A 23,526-nucleotide genomic window follows, 5' to 3' on the forward strand; every position below is an offset into this window, starting at 1 on the left:
TGCATGCTGTACCCTATACCTAATACATGCTTCCCCCACGTATCTACAAGGCTCCCTCCCTGCTCACCTTAAAATTTTACTGAAATTCCACCTTCTTAGGGAGGCCTTCAAAGACTGGCCTATTTAAAACTCCTATCCCCCTTACTCCCCTTTTCTCCTTCCCTGCTTTCTTTCCATTAATGCATATGTAACGTCGACATTTTATGGTTTTTTTAAATTTTTGGCCGTGCCGCAGGGCTTTCGGAATCTTACTTCCCTGACCAGGGATCGAAACCGCGCCCTCGGCATTGAAAGTGTGGAGTCCTAACCACTGGAATTCCCTACATATTGTCTTTAATTATGTTCACTGTCTCTTTATATGGCTATTAATTCTCCAGATTGTAGCCAACGTTTTTACTTTTGTTGATGATATACAGCTTAAATCTTTAAAGTACTCCTATGGTCAACAAATTAATGTTCTCTTTAGGGCAATGATTTCCAGTCTTTAAATAACCTGGTTTTAAGAACAAAAACCCTCTAGGGAGCAACAAGAGACAGCTTCATTCTCTGGATAGCCCTTATTGGCAAAAAAAATTTTAAACACATTGTGAAGAGTTAGGTTTTTTTTTTAAATAAAGAAGATGTTGGGGGTAGGAGTTTTATTAATTAATTAATTTATTTATTTTTGCTGTGTTGGGTCTTCATTTCTGTGCGAGGGCTTTCTCTAGTTGTGGCAAGCAGGGGCCACTCTTCATCTCGGTGCGCGGTCCTCTCACTATCATGGCCTCTCTTGTTGCAGAGCACAGGCTCCAGACGCGCAGGCTCAGTAGTTGTGGCTCACGGGCCTAGTTGCTCCTCCGCGGCATGTGGGATCCTCCCAGACGAGGGCTCAAACCCGTGTCCCCTACATCAGCAGGCAGATTCTCAACCACTGCACCACCAGGGAAGCCCTGAAGAGTTAGCTTTTTAATAAAGATGTCTGAGGTACTTCAGTTCCATAGATCCCACTGATCTATTATATAGATCATAATTATCTAATTTTATTCTCATTGCTTTGAGGAAGAAAACAAAGGAGGCTCATGCTCCTTTACCTTTTTATAAAGGTCACCTGAAAAATCATCCACCTCTTCAGCCTAACAGCCTCTCCTTTCATTACATTACAGTCATTTAAGTGTGTTGTTTCCTATTAGAATGTGGGCTTCTTGAAGAAATGAACCATATTATTTATCTTTCCTTCAGCATAGTGTTTGATTCAGAATACTCTCAATATTTCCAAGTTCGTTGACCAAAAAAGGGAGGAAAGAAAATGGTTTTTCAAGACTGAAGAAGAGACACAGATTATACATTCATGCGTAAGCAAAAATGTTAGGAAAAAGGAAATCCAAATTAATCCAGTTATATTTTCCCATTGTACCACAATAAAGAGACAGTCCCATTTTCAAAGAAATTAACTTTTATTTGAAAGGAGACTACCCTTCGCCTCACTATTTCTAAGGACTCTATACAATAGCCTACTTAAACCATTTCCCCAATACCAAAATTTCTAACAGCAAAGCATACAACTGCTCTAAATAATAAATAATAAGGGTTGTCCTTCACTGATTAAACTTCAAAAATTCCAACACAAAAATCAAACTTTACGTTTTTAAGTTTTAACAAATGTATTTTAAATACAACATGTTTTGTAGGAGTCCACAAGCTTTCCATCTCTAAAAAAACGACATATTTTTTAGGGCTCAAAAATTCCGTTCTTCAAAAGAAATGACCAAGTGTTTCCTTCTATAGCTTCAAACTTTCTACACTCAATTATTTGATTGCTCCATGCCACCCCAGACAAACCTGACATGACCGAACTACTTTATGTTACTAACTTTCCCAAAAGAAAGTTAAAAAAGGAGTTTGTAGTAAATGCAGCTCTCTAATACCATGTCTAATACAATATCTAACACAAAAGAAGCTTTAAAAAGATCATTTCTTTCCTCATTCGATTAGGCAGGAGTTAATTTTCTGTAAAAGCAACAAACAAAAAAACATTTACAAAAGCATAACACTGGGGGTTCCTTTTTTACTCAAGATGCTTAACTACTCAAAATGACAATTACATCTTTAAGAATATAATAAAAGGGGTGAAAACAGCAATACAATCGACAAAGTGTAGATGCTAAATAAACCAAAGATGTTTGTAAGGGTTCTTTTTAAGGAGTAGGAAGGATTAGAAGCTTGGGGAAATCCAGAATTAAACAAAAAAAGAGAAAGGGAAAAAAAAGAAAGAAAAAGATGTCCTCAACTGCAACCACTCTGTTTATCAATAGCGTCCTGGAAAAGAGTAAAAAAAAATTTTTTTTAATCAAATGAGAATTATAGTTTGACTTGCCTAATATTTTCCCAACTATTAACAGTCACTATATACCTTAATTTTATAAAATATAAACCATTAATTAGAAATGAGGTTCGTAATGCAACAAAAGCAAAAGTGTACGTACTTGGGCTGTAGGAACGAGATCTTGATCGTGATCTGTATCGACTATAGTAAGGAGAAGGCGATCTTCTTCTGTAGGAAATAAAAGATTAATCAGCATATCATATAATCACTACACCGAGGCAGATAAAACCAAATATTCCATCATTCAAAATAATAATGGACCTAAGAGGAAAGCTATTAAGTTTTCCATGTGCCAACAATACTAGAACAGTATTGGCCAATACAGATAATTAACCACTTTTCTTGGTCTTGAGAAAAATCATTTTTCCTACTTTCAAGAAAGCATCATATAAAATCTATTTAATTTTTTTTTTTTTTTTGGCCACGCTGTGCAGCATGTGGGATCTTATCTTAGTTCCCCGACCAGGGATCAAACCTGTGTCCCCTGTGCTGAAAGCACGGAGCCTCAACCTCTGGACCGCCAGGGAAGCCCCATATTTTAAATATTTTTATTAATACACATTAAACATAAATTAAAAGTGCCAAACACTACTACTATCATCTAACTTAGAACAGAAATTGTAAGTTAAAACATTACCTGTACCGGTAATCATAGTCTTCGTATCTGTCATACCCACGATCATATCCTCTATCATAGTAAGAATCTCGACGTCTGCCACCTCCTCCACCTCCACCTCCACCACCACCACCTCCACCACCACTGCTACAGAAAAATGTGAAAACTCTACATCAGTGTGAATGATCACCTTCTGTCATCATTTAATATAAATGGATGCTTAAATAAAATGGAAGAAGGAAGGGAGATAGACGAGAGAGAGAAGAGATAACCCTTTCATGCTAATTACGTCCACGTCTCACTTTGCTGACTCCCATGGTATTCTGCTTTTGCTTCATATGTATAACATAAATAACCACGAATAATTTCACAAAACTCTCCAAACTATAAAATGCTCTTCTATTAATGCACTATCCAAATCAGCAACACCTTTTGTGAAAGGTGAAAAAAGCATCGTGCTTTTTTCCATAAGGTGAAAAAGTACCAAAATGCTAAGATGTATGTCCTATGACTAGTTCAAAAGCAGTTAATAAATATCAAGAATTTAAAAGTAACCAACCCTGAACACCAAAGAGAACTGACATCCAGCACTAAAAAATTTCAAGGTCTGGTGTTCAAACCTCTGGCAGTGAATTTAAACTCTAAGCCCTCTTTTTCCTGTTTTCCCAACTCCTAATCATAGGGACATTATTTTCACTATTACTACTATTTTCTGTAGGCTCTCCTTGTCAAATCCTATATTTTCCCAAGAGGCTTCACATTAAATGAAAGCCTATATTTCTTCTTTCACTCTTAAGAAATACTGCCTTTGGTTATATTATATTAAAAAACTTTTATAAAAGTCCCTATTTATGTTGTACACAATGCAAAACTGGCTTTTTAAAAAACAAACATTAATATCAGTAAAACCATTCCATATACACAGAGGCCAAGGTCACATATACATTTAGAGAATATTTAAAAGCATACAATTTTCTAGTATTTAATATTTTTTCTATTTCTGTAGTACAAGAAAATAGCCAGGAGTGCACTTCAATAGTTTTAATTTCTCCCCATGCTCAAATATACATATAAAAAATCAAAGAAATAAAACAATTCAAAGAATACATATAGTCATATTAAATAACTTTCAATTCAAGTTACAGAGAAAAGAAGTTTATCTTTTGATTCATCAAAATTTTGCACACATTTCTGGTGGATTTCTGGCTCCTAAAATTCAGCTTAGGAAACTTGAAATCTTACTGAGTTGGTCTGCCCATGTATATGCCTGGTGTAGGTGTGTGCGCTCTCTTGGTGATAGAATAATCTACACGAATTCTTCTACCATCCAGCTCCATTCCATTTGCCCTTTCCATAGCCTATAAAGGAGAACAGGCACAGAAAGTCATGCATAATTCACCAAGGAGAAACTATCAAAACTGCAAAAAATTTAACACATTTTTCATTTGAAATTTCAAAAATTAAAATTCTCTAAACACTTCTTTCTCAAGTAAGAAGGGCTAGGATTTGATGTATTAATCCCTGCTATATGCATGTCAATAGTACTGAGTTTTCAACGTACACATGGACACTTAAGCAGGCCTCTGCTGAAAGACTAGGGGCAGCTACAGCCATAAAGAAGGAACCACACAACCCAGGGAAGCCTGAAGAATTCTGAGGCTTCAGTAACTAACTAGCTTCAGTCTGAGCAACTCAAAGCAGAAATTGCAACTCAGTGGACAAGTCTAAACTTGTCAAGCCATTCCTTGAAAACTTGTAGAGCCATTCCTTAAGTAACAGACTGCCACCTAGTGAACTCCAAATATAAAGGAACTTCTTAATCCGCCAGCAAGTGCTGTCTTTATGTCTGTGCTCACATTACATAACACTTTGCCCTTTGGTACTAATACCAATAAATGCAAAAATGAATCCAACCACTTTAACACATTTTAAGAAGTTCTCAGGAACTAAGTAAAGTTGCCATTTTAATTTTATCTTATCCAGAAATAAACCTAAGAGGAGGAGGTGTGTGAAAAGACTGGACAAACAAGTTTCATATTAAAAAAATGTTTAATTATGATATTGTTTGCACTACGTACTTCAGGTGAGATATCCTGGTATTTCTAAATTTACACCTTTATCCCTTAATTGAGAACAGGAATAAACCAATCACAAACATGTAACAGTAAAAAAACCATTACTGTGTCTATCATAATGTCTATAACATAAATGCCTTCAACTCAGAGCATTATTTTGTTAGAATTATCCAGGGTTTTTCAACCACACCACTATTGATACAGTTGGGGCCTGCTAATTCCGTGTTGCGGGTGGCTATCCTGTGCACTGTAGGATGTTCAGTATCATCCCTGGCCTCTACCACCAAATAAAAATAGCATTTATTGTTTCTGAAAGATACTCTTTTATTACGACTGCTTATACCGCAATCAAACATTGTTGATGCAAAGAGCAATAATGACCTATAGCCAACTACTGTCACGTGTAAAATGGTACAAAAAAGAAATGCCAGTACCTTCCATTTCTTTAACAAATGACCTTCAAAAATTCCTTAAAATGGAATTTTCTAATTCAGTCACTATGAACTTTTAATATGGAGAAGGCAAGCCTACTGCTTCCTCTATAATCCATTATCTAGAACATTAGAATAGCACTATTTCAAATCCCTGACATTGATTAGGATCATTCTGTCAGGCAAATTAAGAATGGCACTAAACAAAAATGAAAAAGTACCAATTCTTTCCATGTATTATTTTCATTTATAGAACAGAATGGTAGATGAACTTAAGAGAATAGATAAAGCTCTGTAGAGACAGGGAGCTAATTATAGACACTTACAAAAATCAAACAGATTAAACCTAAACACAATTCTTTTTTTTCTTTTTTTTTGGTTGCATTGGGTCTTTGTTGTAGTGTGCAACCTTCTCACTGCGATGGCTTCTCTTGTTGCGGACCACGAGCTGTAGGCACGCGGGCTTCAGTAGCTGTCACATGCGCGCCCAGCAGTTGTGGTTCATGGGCTCTAGAGTGCAGGCTCAGTAGCTGTGGTGCATGGGCTTAGTTGCTCTGCGGCATGGGGGATCCTCCCGAACCAGGGCTCGAACCCGTGTCCCCTGCATTGGCAGGCGGATTCTTAACCACTGTGCAACCAGGGAAGCCCTAAACACAATTCTTTTAAAAGGTCAATGTAATCATTTGCCTGGAGCATGAATAAGGGTTATTCAAAAGAGAACACATATATACTTCACCTTTTCCATTAACTCAAACACAACCTCACTTTACAAAGCCGGATTTCAATAAAGATATGCCTATACCAGAGAGTATTAGCTGGAAAGTGAAACTGGCCATTCCAATTCTAATACTGAGAGGTAGAGTTTAAATCATGTCAGACAATGAAAGAGGACATAATGTTTATAGAACTGGGAGTTTATCAATCAGCTTTTAACAGTAACTCAATACTAAATAATGCACATCAGAAAATTTTCAAAATGACAAATAATTACAAAAACAAAATTACCTCCTTTGAGTCATCTATTCTCTCGAAATAAACAAAAGCAAATCCTCGTGATCGTCCAGTTCGCTGGTCATAAACCACATTGACACCACTCAACGGTCCATATCGAGAAAATACTTCGCGAAGATCTCTCTCTGTTGTGTACAAACTGAGGCCAAACACTCCTAGACACGTGTTGGGATCTGGATTTGCCTGTTGAATAAAGATGTTACTTAACTTTAAGCTCCAAATTAAAATAAAAACACACAGAAATACTTTGCTTAGAACACTTCACCCAATACACAAAGACTATATTGTTTCAAGTCACTTGGAAACAAGAATTTAAAAGAAAAAAAAACAGGCGAGCTATATTTTACAGTTCATAGTACACTCAAGCCTTCTTTAGAATATACTCCAGGCTGCATCCTGAATAAAAATGTCCCTAACTTTCTAGCCCAGCAATTTTCAGAACGTATCCTAAGAATTCATCCTTAGTTTAATGCCATATTTTTAGTTTATTCAAATGTTTTATATCCCTTATAGATTTGTACTCAACGTTGACTTCATCTGCAATTGCTGATTAGATTCTCCTCCTCAATTTTCATTCTTTAGCAAGGATAATCTTTCAAGGTTCCCACAATCCAGATTTGAAAAATTAACATGCAAATTTCAAAGCATCATTAAATAATAGCAGACTCCACCATGGTTAAATACAAACAAACCTCAATGTCACATATCTAAGACTCAATTTCCTTATCAATAATAAGGTAACTTGACTCAAAGAGAGATTAAAAGTATTACTTCATTGAGGAACTTTGCACATTGCTCAATATAAGTGTTAGCTATTAATATTACTACAGAGCTTTTGCTATTTCCTTGCTACCCTTCCCATGGTAAAACTTTTAATCTCAGTATTTTCAACTCAATTATTGGAACATATTGCTTCTTCCCCAATTTCTTTCTTTTATAAAAATAAATTTATTTATTTTATTAATTTATTTTTGGCTGTGTTGGGTCTTCGTTGCTGCACACGGGCTTTCTCTAGTTGCAGTGAGCAGGGGCTGCTCTTCATTGCGGTGCACGGGCTTCTCACTGCGGTGGCTTCTCTTGTTGTGGAGCACGGGCTCTAAGCACACGGGCTCCAGGCACACGGGCTCTAGGCGCGCGGGCTTCAGGAGCTGTGGCACGAGGGCTTAGCTGCTCCGCGGCACGTGGGATCTTCCTGGACCAGGGCTCAAACCCATGTCCCCTGCATTGGCAGGCAGATTCTTAACCACTGCGCCACCAGGGAAGTCCCCAGATTTCATTTCTTTTAACAACTCAAAAGTCAAAAAAAGAAAACACACTTGAATGCATATAAACAATATTCATATAGCCAAGGATGTTTCTGAAGTACCACTTTTAAACAGTGCTCTAGCTCCCATAAAAGATGTTATACTATGACTAAATACACAGGAAAGACAAAATAAGCTTTCATTAACTTTGTTTTTTAAAATTTATTTATTTGGCTGCGTCAGGTCTTAGTTGCAGCACTCGGAATCTTTGTTGTGGCGTGCAGGCTCTACAGCACAGGCCTAGTTGCCCTGCAGCATGTGGGATCTTAGCTCCCCGACCACGGATCGAACCTGCATCCCCTGCATTGGAAGGTAGATTCTTAACCACTGGACCACCAGGGAAGTCCCTCATTAACTTTTAAAAAACACATACCCTGCTGCCTGTATGTCTTCTCCGGTTAGACATTGGAGAATGACTTCGGCTCCTGCGACGCCGGTATTCTGGTGTATAGGACCTACTTCGAGATCGTCTCCTATGAGAGTGAGAATGGGATCTGGATCGAGTGTAACGTCTATGAGAATGCCTCCTTGACCTCGACCTTTGAGAGAAATAAATTTAGGTAAAGATACTGGAACAAAATGCCTAACGCTGTTAAAATCAAAAGCAAATGGACACCAAATGAAGGTTCCCTGAGCAGACAAAACCAGATCAGTCGTTAATTTACCTTAATCACCAAATACTGTGAAGACACTGCCTGCTCACCATATAAGCTGCTTTGTAACAACATACCACTGAGCCTCATTCCATGTTTGGCTGGAGTGCTCCCAGTTTGCAAAGTGTCTTTTTGGTATGTGTACAGTAAATTTTTACTAATTATGTTCATGATTCATTGGTTTTACTTTCGCTTTCTGAACTTTTGACAATGCCAAGGACCTATACCTATATATATCCCTGCTTATTCTCAGCTCGTTTCCCCTTTCAGAGGAAAAAGTATTCTTCCTCACTACAACTCCTCCTTGTTACCAGTCTATCCCTTCTAAATTCACTCTTCCCACCTTACCTTACAAACATGTTAAGGCTCCACCTTCTTTAGAAAGAAAAAAATCAACTGGCACTAGCAAGAAAATTCTTTAATATTCTACAACATGGATAAACCTTGAGGACATTATGCGAAGTGAAATAAGCCAGTTATAAGAAGACAAATACTGTGTGATTCCACTTAGATGAGGTACTTAAGAGTAGTCAAAATCATAAGAGACAGAAATAAGATGGTGGTTGTCAGCGGCTGGGGGGAGAATGAGAGTCATTATTTAATGGGTAGAGTTTCAGTTTTACAAGACAAAAAGAATTATGGAGACGGATGGTTGCACAACAATATGAATGCATTTAATACCAGTGACCATACACGGAAAAATGGTTAAGACTATAAATTTTGTGTATTTCACCACACACAAAAGACAAAACAAACCATCAACTACCATTACCATCACAATAAAATCGCTTGACTCTTATCACATTTTCAAAATAGTCCTATATTCCCTCCATTGTTAAGTATCATTTCCTTCCCAGTCTTTCCTTCGCCTGCTGCAATCTAGCATCTGCTAAATTAACTCGTCACAACCTAAATCCCCACTAAACTAAGTCTTCATGTCTAATGGTCTTCATTTCTTCAAGCTTTCTACAGCATCTCACCAATCTCTCTACTGCTGATTCCCTAGTTCATCTCCTATTGATAATTTCCAATTGCTCACAGTCTTTTTTCTTTGCCTATTAATGCAAAGAAAATGCCATTTCTTATTACTATTCATATGATCTATCCTTAAACACCCAGACCAGTAGTCATGAAAGTCATACAAAATAACTTCTATGAGGTATTCAATAAATGATATAAATGCTAAGGGCCAGAAAGTTTAAACAATAAAGCTAGGAGACTTAATAAGATTCTACTAGGGAGACAGGGGAAAAGTGTTCTAGGAATACCAAGAACAAAGGTTCCTTAGCAAGAAAACATGGAAATGTGATTAGAGAATTGCAAAAGAGTATAATCTGCTAGGAATTAGGATACTTATAAAGGATGGAATGAAAATGAAGATGACGAAAGGACTGGGACAAATCTTGTGTATGAAGCTTAGAGTACAGCTTTATTGAAAGGAGGCAAACAATCTTGAGTGGGAATGAAAATAATATGAATGGCCTACTATCTGCAAGAAATTAATCACTGGCCGGGGTGGGGGAGAAACAAGAAAATAACTTGTGTTTTATACAAATACCAAACAGGACATTTCCTATTTTCCTTAGCACCAATTTATAGCTTCAATTTAAAATATAAAAAACATTAATAAGTTGTCACATAAAATATCAATAGTTACATTTAAATGCAGTTGGTCCTTCGTGTGGAGGGCTGACTGTACCATGCCATTTTATATAAGGGACTTGACCATCTGAGGATTTGGTATCCGCAGAAGAACCAATCCTTCCCCAACAGATACTGAGGGAGGACTATAGTAACAAAAAGTGATGTTAATTTAAAATCTTTCAGGACTGCTTACCTTTTCTCTAAGTCAGATAGTGATAAATATTACGAAAAAAATTAGGAATAAGGGAATAAAGAGTGTGCATGGTATTTAATGTTCTCCAGTGATACAAGAGCAGAGAACTGCATCAAGTGATATGAGAATATCTTGACGGAAGAGAATTCTAGGCTAAGGGCAGCAAGTACAAAAGTCCTAAAACGAAAATGTGCTCACTTGTGTTTCTACACCTGAATTCTATCTAGCACTATTCTGCACATGTGGATTCAATTAATTATGTAGAGTGGTTAGCAAATCAAGCACTAGGCTGGATCCTGGATACAACAGAGAAAAAGACATAGCTGTGGATTGCACGAAAAGTACGCCTTTGATTCTTTTGTCTCATGCCCCCTTGCAATCACACTCTATTCAAAGACATAAATTACCTCTTTAAAGAAGAAATTACAATGACTTATCAAATCGACTGTCCAGGTTGTTTTTATTTATTTACTTTAAATTTTATTTATTTATTTATTTGGCTGTGTTGGGTCTTCGTTGCTGTACGCGGGCTTTCTCTAGTTGTGGCGAGCGGGGGCCACTCTTCATTGAAGTGCACGGGCTTCTCATTGCGGTGGCTTCTCTTGTTGTGGAGCACGGGCTCTAGGGGCACGGCTTCAGCAGTTGTGGTTGTGAGCTCTAGAGTGCAGGCTCAGTAGTTGTGGCGCACAGGCTTAGTTGCTCCGCAGCATGTGGGATATTCCCGGACCAGGGCTTGAACCCATGTCCCCTGCATTGGCAGGCAGGTTCTTAACCACTGCGCCACCAGGGAAGTCCCAGGTTGCTTTTAACTGTTTTTTCCACACACCAGTACACCTGGGACATCTGATACAGTGAGCCTTGCAGTGGCTCACTAGAGTCTTTGTTTTAATCAGTGTAAGTGGTAGTGGCTGGGGCTCTGAATCACTCCAGGACCACTTCCTGCCAATTGTATCTGACCAGAGTTCCACGCTGGATCTAATTAGTTAGAATCTTCAGGTAAAGGATGTAGCTGGAAGGTGAAACTTGAAAAATCTTCTGAAATCATTCTGATAACCAGTACAACATACATACATCAACCATCTCTGCACTAAACTGCATGCCAAGTCTCCAATGGAGAAAATTACCTTTTTGTTGTGCAAATATTATTGAAATAATATCAAACATTAACCTTCAAATGCCAAGCACATTTAAATCAAACAACACATTTAATTTGTATTAATAGCTAGCATCAGATAGATTAATGGACGAAGGGAAAATTCTACCTTATCTAAGTCTTTGTATCTATTATGTATCATTCATTTCTAAACCACAGATTAAAAAAAAAGACAACTTCATGATTTTGAGTCTTCAGTGAAATTTCCACAAAAAATGCAACAAAAATGAGGGATTTGGTAAAAACCACTTTGCCCTGAAAAATCCAAGAAAAGCATTTTAAACATACTTACATATTATTTTAAACACTTACCTGGATTTTGATCTTGATCGAGAATGGGATTCAGAGTGTTTGGAAACTCTTGATGGACTACGAGATCCTGACCTGCTCTCCGATTTTACACGAGCAGGAGTTCCCGTTGGAGATTTTGACTGAGAGCGAGACTCCTAACAAAGAAGACAGTATTACAAATGGCACTGGTCACGTAGATGCCTAACACCTAACATTTAAAGTACCGTAATTATTTATATTGATTGCTCCTGAAAAACAAATGGTTAGGCAACACCCTCCAGAAAAAATTTCAGCTCATTAATAACCCATTGTTAATACTGCTAACTGTCCTCAATAATTCCCTACTTGAACCAGATCACCAATTCTCTATTAACTAAGTAATCATGCAAATTCATCTACAACTTGATCATACAGACACTGGAACATAAACCATACATTTACTTAACCTAGGACCCATTCATTCTTCCAGATTCTTTTAATTCTACTTCACTCTTGCTTTCTACTTCTCTTCATTCTTCATTGAGTTTTTCATTTTTCATACTTCGTGTATTCTTCCCCAATTCAAACAATTCAAAATAGCCTTAAAAAAAAATATTCAAGTGCTTCTATCTGACCAATCTTCTGTTCAATTTTTTCCCCCATTCAATTTTAATTTTCTGATCTTTAATACTTTTCATTAGCCTTCTTTTATCTTGATTTATCTTCCACATTCTTGGAAAAAACTCTTCAATTTCTTCACGAACATTAACCTTAATGGAAAAAGAACATTTAGTATATTTAAGCACGTGGGGATTATAAAACTCTGCTGGAGTTCAGAATGTTATCTACCAAATGGAAAAGCCAGCAGGTAAAGTGCAAATAACTAGTTTATTAAAAAAACAATTTTATAATCTTTAAAGTTGTTCAAAAGTCTAGTTTCTAACAATTAAAGAGAATTTACTGAATTTCTCTAAATGTTTTTACCATACTCTTCACCCTCCTCCCCTTTCATGTTTCATCCTAGTTCCTAAAACGTGAACAATTTTAATATAAATACTTAATTCAAGCATAACTCTAACAAAACTGTAACCCCCCACCTATGCCTTAAGTTTTCACTAATTTATAACCTGAAGATTCCAAGTGATCTTAAAATAAGCCTTCACTAAGCCATGCTAAGGTATCAAGATATAGTTAAAGCAAAGCATCACAGGCTGAAATATTTGTACACACCTATCTAAACTCACACATTATAGGACACATGTTGAGGTTCAAAGAAGTAAAAAAAATTAGTAAAATCACTACCATCTCCTGATTTTGTTTGACCACTATCTTTGCTCACTCTGACTTAACCAGAAAGATACAACCTGAAATAAAACAAGCATACTGAAAAAAACCAAGGGGAAAAGAAAGTATGAAATTTTAAAAATTTCCCCTTTGGCTTGTAAATTCCTAGTAGTAGATGTATTTTTGCAACTGAGCCATTTAAAAACTTCTATTTTATCCAGTGAAGTACATAATGTACATTACAAAATTAGTATCATGGTCTTTATTGTTTATCCTACCTCTTTTGTTCATAGTTTTTGCATATTTTATGCAGCTATGCATACTTATACTCCCCCTTCAGTAACTATATCCTTTATCAGAAAATTGACTGGCTTCTGAAGAAGTTGGATATAAAAAACTGATTAAAAGCCTGTGTTTTTTTTTAAATTTGATAGACATATGAAGCACTTATGACTGAAGTTGGATGGACAGTGTGGTTTCTCTGTCCACTTAAGCCTTGATTATTAGTGAAAATAATCCCAATTTCGCACCGATTTTCATTTAGGCTATTTATTAAGACTATCACACAACTTCCTTAAAGTTTTCCTTCAGGTTTAATATCAAAAGACTTACTCATCAAGGACAGTACTAATGCTGCTAGGCCTATTTATTTTTTTCAGATGAAAACAAAATCAAAATATATAGCTACCTTTCTGTTTAATATCAGCTTTTCCCATTTATTTACCTACAATAAGTCTTTCACCACATCTCAGATACTTGCTAAATTTCTGGACAGATGCCTGGAGCAGGCACAGCAACTTAGGCTTTTTCATTCACTGAAACTGTAAAAGCAGCACATTCAGGACTAAAAACAAAAACAAAAACAAAAGTATGGCTAATTCACTTGTAATTGAAGCCTCACAGGCCAGTTCATTACCTATAATTCATTAGGTAAAAATATATTCCCCTCTCCCTTTTGGCTTTCCCTCATATAAAACAGATCCCCTGGTATAAATCTACAAACATCACCACAGCCTTTGTTATACATATAGAAAGCTTTGAGTTCTGTAACACTCTAAAGCCTTTTTTAGGATAGAAATCAAAATTTTATATATTAGGTTTAAGCCTTCCATCATAAAAACAATAATTGAAAATTATTCAGTAGTGCTGAAAATAACCACTTTTTAGGTATTAATGTTAACAAGGTAACTCTGTAACAACTTAAAGTTTAAATTTTAAATCCCATTTCTGGTATAGCAACCCACTGGAAAATATGCTATTTTCCTTTTAGTTTGTTAACACAAGCATTAAGATATGACAGAATATCTTTTCAAAAGACATCAGCAAATTTAAAAGAAGGCTTGCTTTTTATTATCCAAGGTGTCACATATACGTAACCTCCTTTGTTGCCTACTCTTCAATTTTTATATCAGGGAAACCTCAAACTACATATTTTTTTACCCTGGAATCATTCAAGATTAAGAAAGAGTAACTTCCCTTTAACTTATAAAGATGTCAATAATTTTAACTTCCAAAAGCAATTTGGAGACTTATCTATCTAAAAAGTAAATCAGTAACTGTCAGTAAACTTAAAAGAATAAACTGTAAAGCATAAAAAACTTTCAATCTTCATAATTATTTTTACTATAATACTAAACAAACGCCCTGTCATTGTAAAGAACTAGCAGTTTAGTCTTCAAACACACATAGTCATATTCACCATTTTAAAATAACATTCCTCAAAGGCTGACAACCAAATAAATGCCACTTTCACCAAACTGTGCATTGGCAATCAGGCAACCATAAGCCCTTTATGGACAAATGCCGGATTATCCTTTTCTACCTTTGACTTGTCTTCATTATGAAATGGTAATTTCAACTTTTTCCAAAGAAATTCATACAACTATTCAGAATTTGGAAACGGAACTGAAATTGCAAAGAGAAAAATAAATATTGAGAAGGGGTGTTACCTGTCCTGTTTCACTGGAGACTACTTAACCTGCTCTTAAAGCTGTCCAGTCAAGAAGTTCTGCAAATTCTTCAGTAACCTGCATCTAGACCCACCAACCATTAAAAATATAGTGCCTACTTGAAATGGGCAGATTAATGACTCAACCAAATCATACCACGAATTTTAACAGAAATATATCTTAAGGAGGCTTCCAGTCTACCTTACCTACTATAAACGAGGAGCTAGGCAGAAAGTTCTCACAGTACAACCTGCTTAAATAGTGTCCGTTTTTTTTTTTTTTTTTTTCGCGGTACGCGGGCCTCTCACTGTTGTGGCCTCTCCCGTTGCGGAGCACAGGCTCTGGACGCACGGGCTCAGCGGCCATGGCTCACGGGCCCAGCCTCTCCGCGGCACGTGGGATCTTCCCAGACCGGGGCACGAACCCGTGTCCCCTGCATCGGCAGGCGGACTCTCAACCACTGCGCCACCAGGGAAGCCCCTGTCTGTTTGTTTTTTGAACTGTTTTTTGAACTATTTTTTATTAACAAGATGCCTCTGGTGGTAGTTGAAGGACACAGCCAAAAATAAAAAGGCGCTAACTACAATTACTATAGTGTATCCAATACAAGAAAAGAACTATCTTTCTATGTATAAAAATAGTATAATCATGTACTATTTTTTAAACCAGGAAAAAGGTTATTAAATATGTTCATGTCGAACATGAACGATTCCTACAGCAAACAATAACTTCAGGGTCTTTTAATACAGCTAGTATATTATAGATGGGAAAAAAAATTCTGACCATATGTATACTTAATACTTAAAGCCCATTAAAATAAACCAATATAAATGCTATGCTGTAACCCATTCTAATATTATGGCAAGGCAAAATTCCAAGGCAAACGCCAAGTAACAGTGCCAAGTTTACAGAAATTCAAGTCTATATGAATATAGTATAAGCTTTTAAAACAAATTCTCAAAATTATATTTCCCTACTACTTTGTAAAACTGCAGAATTCCACAGAAACATACTAGTGCATTTAGGTAAACTGTATGTGGGGGTGGGGAGGATTTTAAATTACCCAAATAACTTATATTTATTGTACTAAGAATTTCCTTCTTTAGGATTTGAGGGAAACCTCCTGTGTTTACTCACTTCTTTCATTTCAGTCTACAGAAATAGCAGTTCTGCCTCCTTCCAGTATGATAGACTGCTTCTTTTACAGATTCATCCTTAGGCTTGTAAAAGAAATACTTTCACTCTCTTTTTAATCCATAACTGGTATTAGAGCAATTTCTTAAAAAGAAAATACCGATTGCTCATAACATTAGCTATTTTTAAATGATAATTTCCCCTTTTTTAAACTCATGCCAGTATCTGCATTCTAAGTAAGATTAAAGTGGTCTTTGTACCTACAAAGGCTCACACATATTCCAACCTGTATGTCTTTATATTCTCTAAAGTTTGGAATAATTTTGGCAATGTGTTAGACAAATTATTAAGGAATTGACAGGTAATCAAATTTAAACTCATGTCACACTGTGAAATTACCTGTAAAATCTACAAATCTTCTGTACAAATTTTATTTATTTATTTAGTTTGGCTGTGCCACAGGGCTTTGCGGGATCTTAATTTCCTGGCCAGGGATCAAACCCTTGCCCTCGGCAGTGAAAGCTCGGAGTCCTAACCACTGGACTGTCAGAGAATTCCCTTCTGTACAAATTTTAAATGTGGCTCATAAACCGGCCGGCTTATATGCCATGATCAATTGTAATGTCCAAAAAGCTAGTGTGTAAGTGGCAACTTCAAAGGTACAGAAACAAGTGTAAAAAGGCTAAAGTGGTTTAACTATATTAAAACAGACTACTAAGAACCTGTTACAGAATTTCCTACTTATGTTCTCATCTTCTAATGTCATGGAGTATTTACAAATCTTGAATAAGTAAGACTACAGGGCTTTAGTTTCAAGGAAAAAAATCGTAACTTTTCTTCTACCTCAGATTGGTCAGGCCTAGTCACTCACTTCGGTGAAAATCATGAGACAATAAGGATTATACAGAACTACATACAGCAGTAACTTAAAGGAGGGAGGGGAAACAACACTTCCTTCTGTTATTCTCTTCTCAACTTTTCTTTTTTTAGTGTTTACTGATTCTTTTCCCCATCTGATCGCTACCATTTTCTCACCTCCACTCAGTCCTACTAAATTGGTTATGACATGTGTACAAATAATCAGTATTAATTCAGTCAGCTTGTGGATATATACCTTTCATAAAGGTCCCAGGGTTAGTTACTTGATGCCTGAGCACCCTCTGATGCTATCAAAGAGGTTTTCGCACTGTTCACAAGTTCTAAAAAACTATTATGCTGATTACTCATGGTTATTTCACACCTGTTACATTACACACTATACCATAAGTAAGTAACCCCAGTTCATTTACAAAATTAAGTCCATAAACAAAGTTTATCTGTACTTTTTTTAATGACTCTCATTCTTAAATATTTAAATCTCTTGATATTCTTTCGGATCCCAAGACTCTTTATACTTGTTTTAGGAATGGTACAAATCATAAAAAGTATCTACAAAAAATCTGTAAAATTAGTTAGGCACCATGGGTATGATTAGTTGCACTGCTCTTTTTAAAAATCCCAACTTCTGCTTATACTGAGCAAATTAGCACCCTTCAGTGAAAGAACCTCAAATACAAAAATTTGAGTATTAAAACGTCACCTTAAGTTTCACAAATTCTCTGCTTAAATGGATGGGGGAATAAAAAAGCATTAAAATTTGATAAACCATAGTACTTTAGGGAAAAAAAATTAAACCCAAGACACATAAGACTATCCCCCAAGTTTAATACCACTCCTACTAAAAGGAAGCCTTACCCTTTTGCAACAGGTTGATGAGATATATAAATTGCTTAAGAAGGTGAACCAAGTTTTGTTTTTTTTTTTTAAGCTAAAGTGCTAACATTCTTAATCTGTAACAGGGATTCAATCTTATTTGTATTCTTAAAAAAAAAAAAAAAAGAAAGAAAAGAAAAAAAGAAAGGAGAGGGTTTTTTTTTTTTTAAAAGGAACCAGTCACCAAGCTGGGTTTTTAATGGCATAGTCATCACCCTTATTATAATTACAAACCAGGGTTCAAAGAAGCAAAAAAACACCAAAAAAGCAAAACTTCCCCCATTTCTGCTATTCTTCAACAAAATATCTTAACACAAACAAATTTAAATTCCAAACTGACACAGATGAATTTGTGTTTGGCTCTTCACTTTTATCATCCAGGTAATCATCTCATATATTAAGAAGGGAACACTAGGAGTCTCTTTAAAATATTCCAGCTACTCAAGAAGCCAGAATAAGCTCTGAAAAACGGACGCCAGAGTAAGTAGTATCCTTCCTCTTCAACTATTCTAAACTATTCTACAAAGCATAGACAATTGTGGAATTATAAGATAGAGAATCCTTAACCTCTATTAAGAGCACTGGGCCACTGTCAAAGAAAAAAATTGGACTGAACGTTTTTCTAAGCTTCGTTCAAAAAAAAATTAGAGGTAGAGGGGAATAAGTAAAATAACAAGAAAGTCTTAATTTCTGTTCCCCTTAATTTCTATCAAGGAGACTAAAATTTTTTGAGATTGAATTTTAGTTGAAGATGTATTCTTTTTCTGAAGATGACATTCAAAGTCATAGATCAAGTGCCAACATCACTCCCAGCTCCAAAAGACATTTCCGCTTAAAATTCTGTTAAGTTGATATACATGTCCCAAGCAAACTGCTTTAATGGACCTACTTATTGATATTTTATCGGCACCACTATTCTCCTGGATCCCTTAAAAATGTCTCGCTCATTCTTTACATCCCACTGTTGTCCAGTTTAGATCAGATTTTTCATAAGCTCCTTCCTTAAATATTTCAAGTGTGCCCTGCTGCTCTTCCTATATTGGTCTCCGTTCTTTGCTAAAATTCCTTTCATTTTGCCACTCCCAGAATTAAAAATCCATAGATGGCTCCTTACTGCATACTGGATTAAGTCCAAATTTCTAAATCTAGAATTCAAAATCCTCCATTATCTGACTACACAGTCAAATCTATCATGTCTCATTAGTCCAGCAACCTCTTCCTTGTCTCATCCTTATAATCAATATTCGTATTTCCCTTACCATAATGTCCAGCGTAAGTTTTACATATTAGATAAAGCTTTCCCTTTCCTCTAAGCTCACGGAACTGCTCAGCTTTATTTTCTTAATTCCTTATTAATTCTATCACACAGCACTTGATTATATACTTACTTTTACCCAGATGTGAGCTGTCAGTCATCTCAAATCAGACTCCAAGCTCTCTTTCCCTCAAGAACACCTGGCCTTTACTAAAAAGGTAGTGGATGCTCAACAGTTTCACCCCAGGCAGAAGGGAAATTGGTTGGTTAACTGTTAGGGTTACTTATAACAAAATCCAGCCAATTATATTTTCTTTCCTAAAGCTCTTTTACTCCAGTCCTTTGAAAATGCAAGAGATATTAATATATAATGGAAAATGAAGCTCCTGTCATTGTTTTCAGCAAACTCCATTAATGGCTCTGAGACACTGAAGTGCAGTGTGCTCTTTTAAAAAAAGTAATCAAAATATATACACAGCATAGTTTAAGTATACAATGAGCAATGGACTGGGACTTGTAAATCTCGTATTTCTGGCTGCATGGTCTTCTGGGCCTAAGTCTTTAATTTCTTAAAATGCTAAGAGTTCTCCAGCCCTTGCAAGATTATGAGCAGTATATGAGAAAATATGTCAAAGATGGCGGGGAGGGGAGGAGATCCTAAAATGCTATAGAAGTAGTAACTATTAGTATGAGTTCTGATTCTTTAATATGTTCCGCAGTCTCTAGGAACTTACCCTCTAATTTTAAATATCTTTTCAATAAGATGGCGTTAAAATGTGTTGTTTATTCTGTACATAAAGCAAATGAAATCTGAATACTGACCTATGTTTTCTCTAATTTGTTTTAGTCAAAAAGTTTGAAGTATAATAACTACTTAAAACACCTCAGAAACATCATTTGAAAATCCTTTTTCTGAGGCTCTCTAAAAGGTTACTACATTTAGATACAAAGATAACACAACAACTGTATTCTATAAAACCTTTTTTAATTGCTGGTTTGTGGTTAGTTGATAAAAGATCACTATAGTTTAAAAACCAAAAGAACTGGTGAATATGAAACTGCTTTAAGAGAACAACAACGACAAAGCATACACCCTCAGAAAAGTTTCTGACATTTTAATTCTTCACCCAATTATGAATAAAGACAAATACCTCAACCAACCAAAAAAAATAAAAGGTAACAGGTGAATGTATTTATTATACAATCGGAGTTCATTAATACTAAAACACATTTGGGTATCACATGTGAAAAAATATTTTCTATGACCTCAAACACTCTAAAAGGAAAAGGTAAAAACCTTTTTCTATTAAAATAAATTGTTAATGCCTACATGCATTTTAGCTTAAAACTGGGTGGGAATCTTACATTTATTTCTTTCTCAGATGGGTAAGGTAACAATTACCTAGAACTAGCCAAATTCAACCTGATGACTACATAAAAAAATAAGAACTTAAAAGAAAACAAGGTCCAAAACAGTAGTCCTCTTCACTTCACCACAAACCAAAATAAACATTAACTGCCCAAAACTGTACTGAAGTTAACTGAAGATTAACAGACAGCAAAATTTCTTCCCATAACTACCTAACATTTTCAAAACAAGAAGCAGCTTATGACTATCGACCACCTAAATACCATTACATGATTTTAAAAACTTGTTGCGACAATCAATACCCCATCCTAAAAAATGAGCAGGTTCAACTATTCATTAATATCTAACGCTCCAGATTTTATTAGAGAAATCCAATCTTAAAGGCATTAAAGATAGCTTTCTTTGTCTCTAACCTCAAAAAGAAAACCCTAAATTGACCTTCTGATTTAACTGTCTGGTTCCAGATGCTTATCTTATGAACTTCTTATAAAAAGACAAAATTCATTCCATCCAGCATACACCTGAGGTGTTTTTTATGAGTTTCCCCTAGTGACCAGAATGCCAACACGAGAGCCGGAAAATGCTGTCTGGGGACTGTTTTCTTTTCAGGGTTCTACACTAGCTCACATCAATTTTCACTACGAGGGTAACATCGGAAATATAACCCAATCATTGCTAAACGTTCTAGTATCTTTAAGCTGAGGATAACGTATCTTTGTGATGTTTATATTCATCACATCCAAAATAATGAAAAACTTTGAGCCCTCTTTGCTGGGGGATGGGTTGGAAAGAGAAATGGAAGACAGAGGGCCTGTAATTTTCAGGTAACGTTTTGAGTTAAGAGAATAGCATAGCATTAACTACTGTAAAAATACTGAGCCATGAAATTTGTTCAGTTATGTAAGATTAAGACAGAAGATTCTCTCTTTTTTTTTTACCGTAAAAACCTGTAAAGGAGTGGTCAGTGTTGAGGTGAAAGGTCATAGGAAGAAAAGCATTAAAAGGTGAGATATAAAGAAGAGAAAGAAAAAAAAAAGCCCAACATCAAGGAATTCGAAAAATAAGGCGTTATAGCATTTCCACATTCATTTTGAAGTGAAAGGAAAGCAGAAGGGACATTAAAGGAAAAGGGCTCCTCGCGTAGTTTTCCCCTCACAGCTCTCGTCTTAAGAACGCTTAAGGGTCGGTGCGGTCGTTGACTAACCACTTCATTAGGCTCGTCCCACCTTCAACCTCAAGGCTTTCGCCTTTATAGACGCAACGCCGCCGGTTCCAACAGAGACGCGGCCGCTCACTGCAATAGAGAGCCAAGGAGACACAGGCCCCAGCTAGTCCCACGCCAGCTTCTCCCCGCCCGGACAGCAGCCCCGCGCACTTTCGACCCCGAGACCCTCTACGATGCTCGGGGTCGCCAGAAACGCCACCGCAGGAAGCACCTACCACTATCCGGCCGGGGGGAACTCCCTGCCGTCTCCTCCCGCCCCACCGGGACCCACACCTCGGAACAGAGATAAGGAAGCCTCGGGGTGGGGAGAAGGCAGGGCGCACCGCTGGGGGAAATCAGACCCAGGGGTCCAGCTATCAGTCTCCAAAGAAAGGGGGAAGGGGAGGTTATCCGTGGTGTTTGGGGCAAGAGTGTAACCCAGAAGCCATCTTGGGATGTGAAGAAGCGACCTCGATGGCTCCAGAGGTTGCTCCCCGCGGGCCCCCGCAGAACTCCCCGCAACCCCGCCCGACCGCGCTCGTCCCAGAGAAACCCCGAGCATCGGGCCGCCGCCGAAGACGGCTCCCGCGGCTTTGTACTCACTCTGCCCTCGAAGTTGTTCTCCTCTACATCACTCATGTCGGCCAGGCACTCCCCAGAACTAAATAAGAGACAGGTCTCGGCTTGAGGGCCGATGGCCTAATCAACCAGCTGACTGGACCGTGGGGAGGAGGAAAGAGTCGGCAACAACAGCCGCTCCACTCCACTCCCACTCGGTCACAGGCTCCGGCAAAATGGCGCCGATGCCGCCAGAAACCTTCTGGCCTCCCGAGTGCGCGACGTAAGGAGGCGGAGCGTCTCTGTGATGTCAAGTGGCTCCGCCCCCAGCGAGGTTTTGTGGTGGCCCCGGCCTAGCAACGCGAGCAGTTCGAGCTCTGACCCTCCGCATCTTCGAGTCGCGTGCCCACCAGACCTCCGAACTTCAGACTCCTTCCGACGCGTCAGTCCTTTTGAAGATTTTCAGTCACCAGATAAGCTTTTATTGACCTTGGTCCCTTTATATATTTTCCAAGTGGATTCTGATGGAACAGAAAAAACTGGAATCGTCTACATAATTAGTAGGCTTTTTATTTTGAATGTTTTCCGCACTCTTACTTTTCTCTGCCCTATGTAATACTATTGAAGTAATATAGGCACAGATGGGGTTGTAATGAAAAGTCACAGTTCCTTGCTTCACTCCTCCCTGAGACAGCTGTGTCAATTTTATTTTATTTTATTTTATTTATTTATTTATTTTTTTTGCAGTACGCGGGCCTGTCACTGTTGTGGCCTCTCCCGTTGTGGAGCACAGGCTCCGGACGCGCAGGCTCAGCGGCCATGGCTCACGGGCCCAGCCGCTCCACGGCATGTGGGATCTTCCCGGACTGGGGCACAAACCCATGTCCCCTGCATCGGCAGATGGACTCTCAACCACTGCGCCACCAGGGAAGCCCAATTTTATTTTTAATAATGCTTAGTTCCCTACTAATCTTAGGGAACTAAGAATTATTTGACTTAGTTCCCTAATTTTTTAAAATTAATTAATTAATTTTTGGCTGCATTGGGTCTTTGTTGCTGCACGCGGGCTTTCTCTAGCTGCAGCGAGCAGCGGGCTAATCTTTGTTGCGGTGCACGGGCTTCTCATTGCGGTGGCTTCTCTTGTGGCTGAGCACTGGCTCTAAACGCGTGGGCTTCAGTAGTTGTGGCTCACAGGCTCAGTAGTTGTGGCTTGCAGGCTCTAGTGTGCAGGCTCAGTAGTTGTGGCGCACAGGCTTAGTTGCTCTACGGCATGTGGGATCTTCCCGGACCAGGGCTCAAACCCGTGTCC

General features: G+C 37.5%; 1 protein-coding gene across 2 annotated transcripts; it reads right to left on the reverse strand.

Moving 5' to 3' along the window:
* Nucleotides 1-1,414: 1,414 nt before the first annotated feature.
* TRA2A (transformer 2 alpha homolog) lies at nt 1,415-22,463 on the reverse strand. 2 transcript variants are annotated; one of them, XM_033440310.2, is made up of 8 exons: nt 22,263-22,463; nt 11,755-11,888; nt 8,173-8,338; nt 6,490-6,678; nt 4,221-4,336; nt 3,000-3,146; nt 2,463-2,530; nt 1,415-2,295 (listed from the first exon to the last, which is right to left on the reverse strand). In XM_033440310.2, the coding sequence occupies exons 1-8, from the start codon at nt 22,296-22,298 to the stop codon at nt 2,285-2,287; spliced, it is 867 nt and encodes a 288-aa protein (XP_033296201.1). In that variant the 5' UTR covers nt 22,299-22,463; the 3' UTR covers nt 1,415-2,284. The 2 variants fall into 2 exon arrangements, with proteins under 2 accessions (XP_033296201.1, XP_033296204.1); XM_033440313.2 differs by having other exon boundaries at nt 3,000-3,125; nt 22,263-22,462.
* Between the last annotated feature and the right edge of the window lie 1,063 nt (nt 22,464-23,526).

Source organism: Orcinus orca, chromosome 9 (genome assembly GCF_937001465.1).
Source record: "Orcinus orca chromosome 9, mOrcOrc1.1, whole genome shotgun sequence".
Lineage (NCBI taxonomy): Eukaryota > Metazoa > Chordata > Mammalia > Artiodactyla > Delphinidae > Orcinus > Orcinus orca.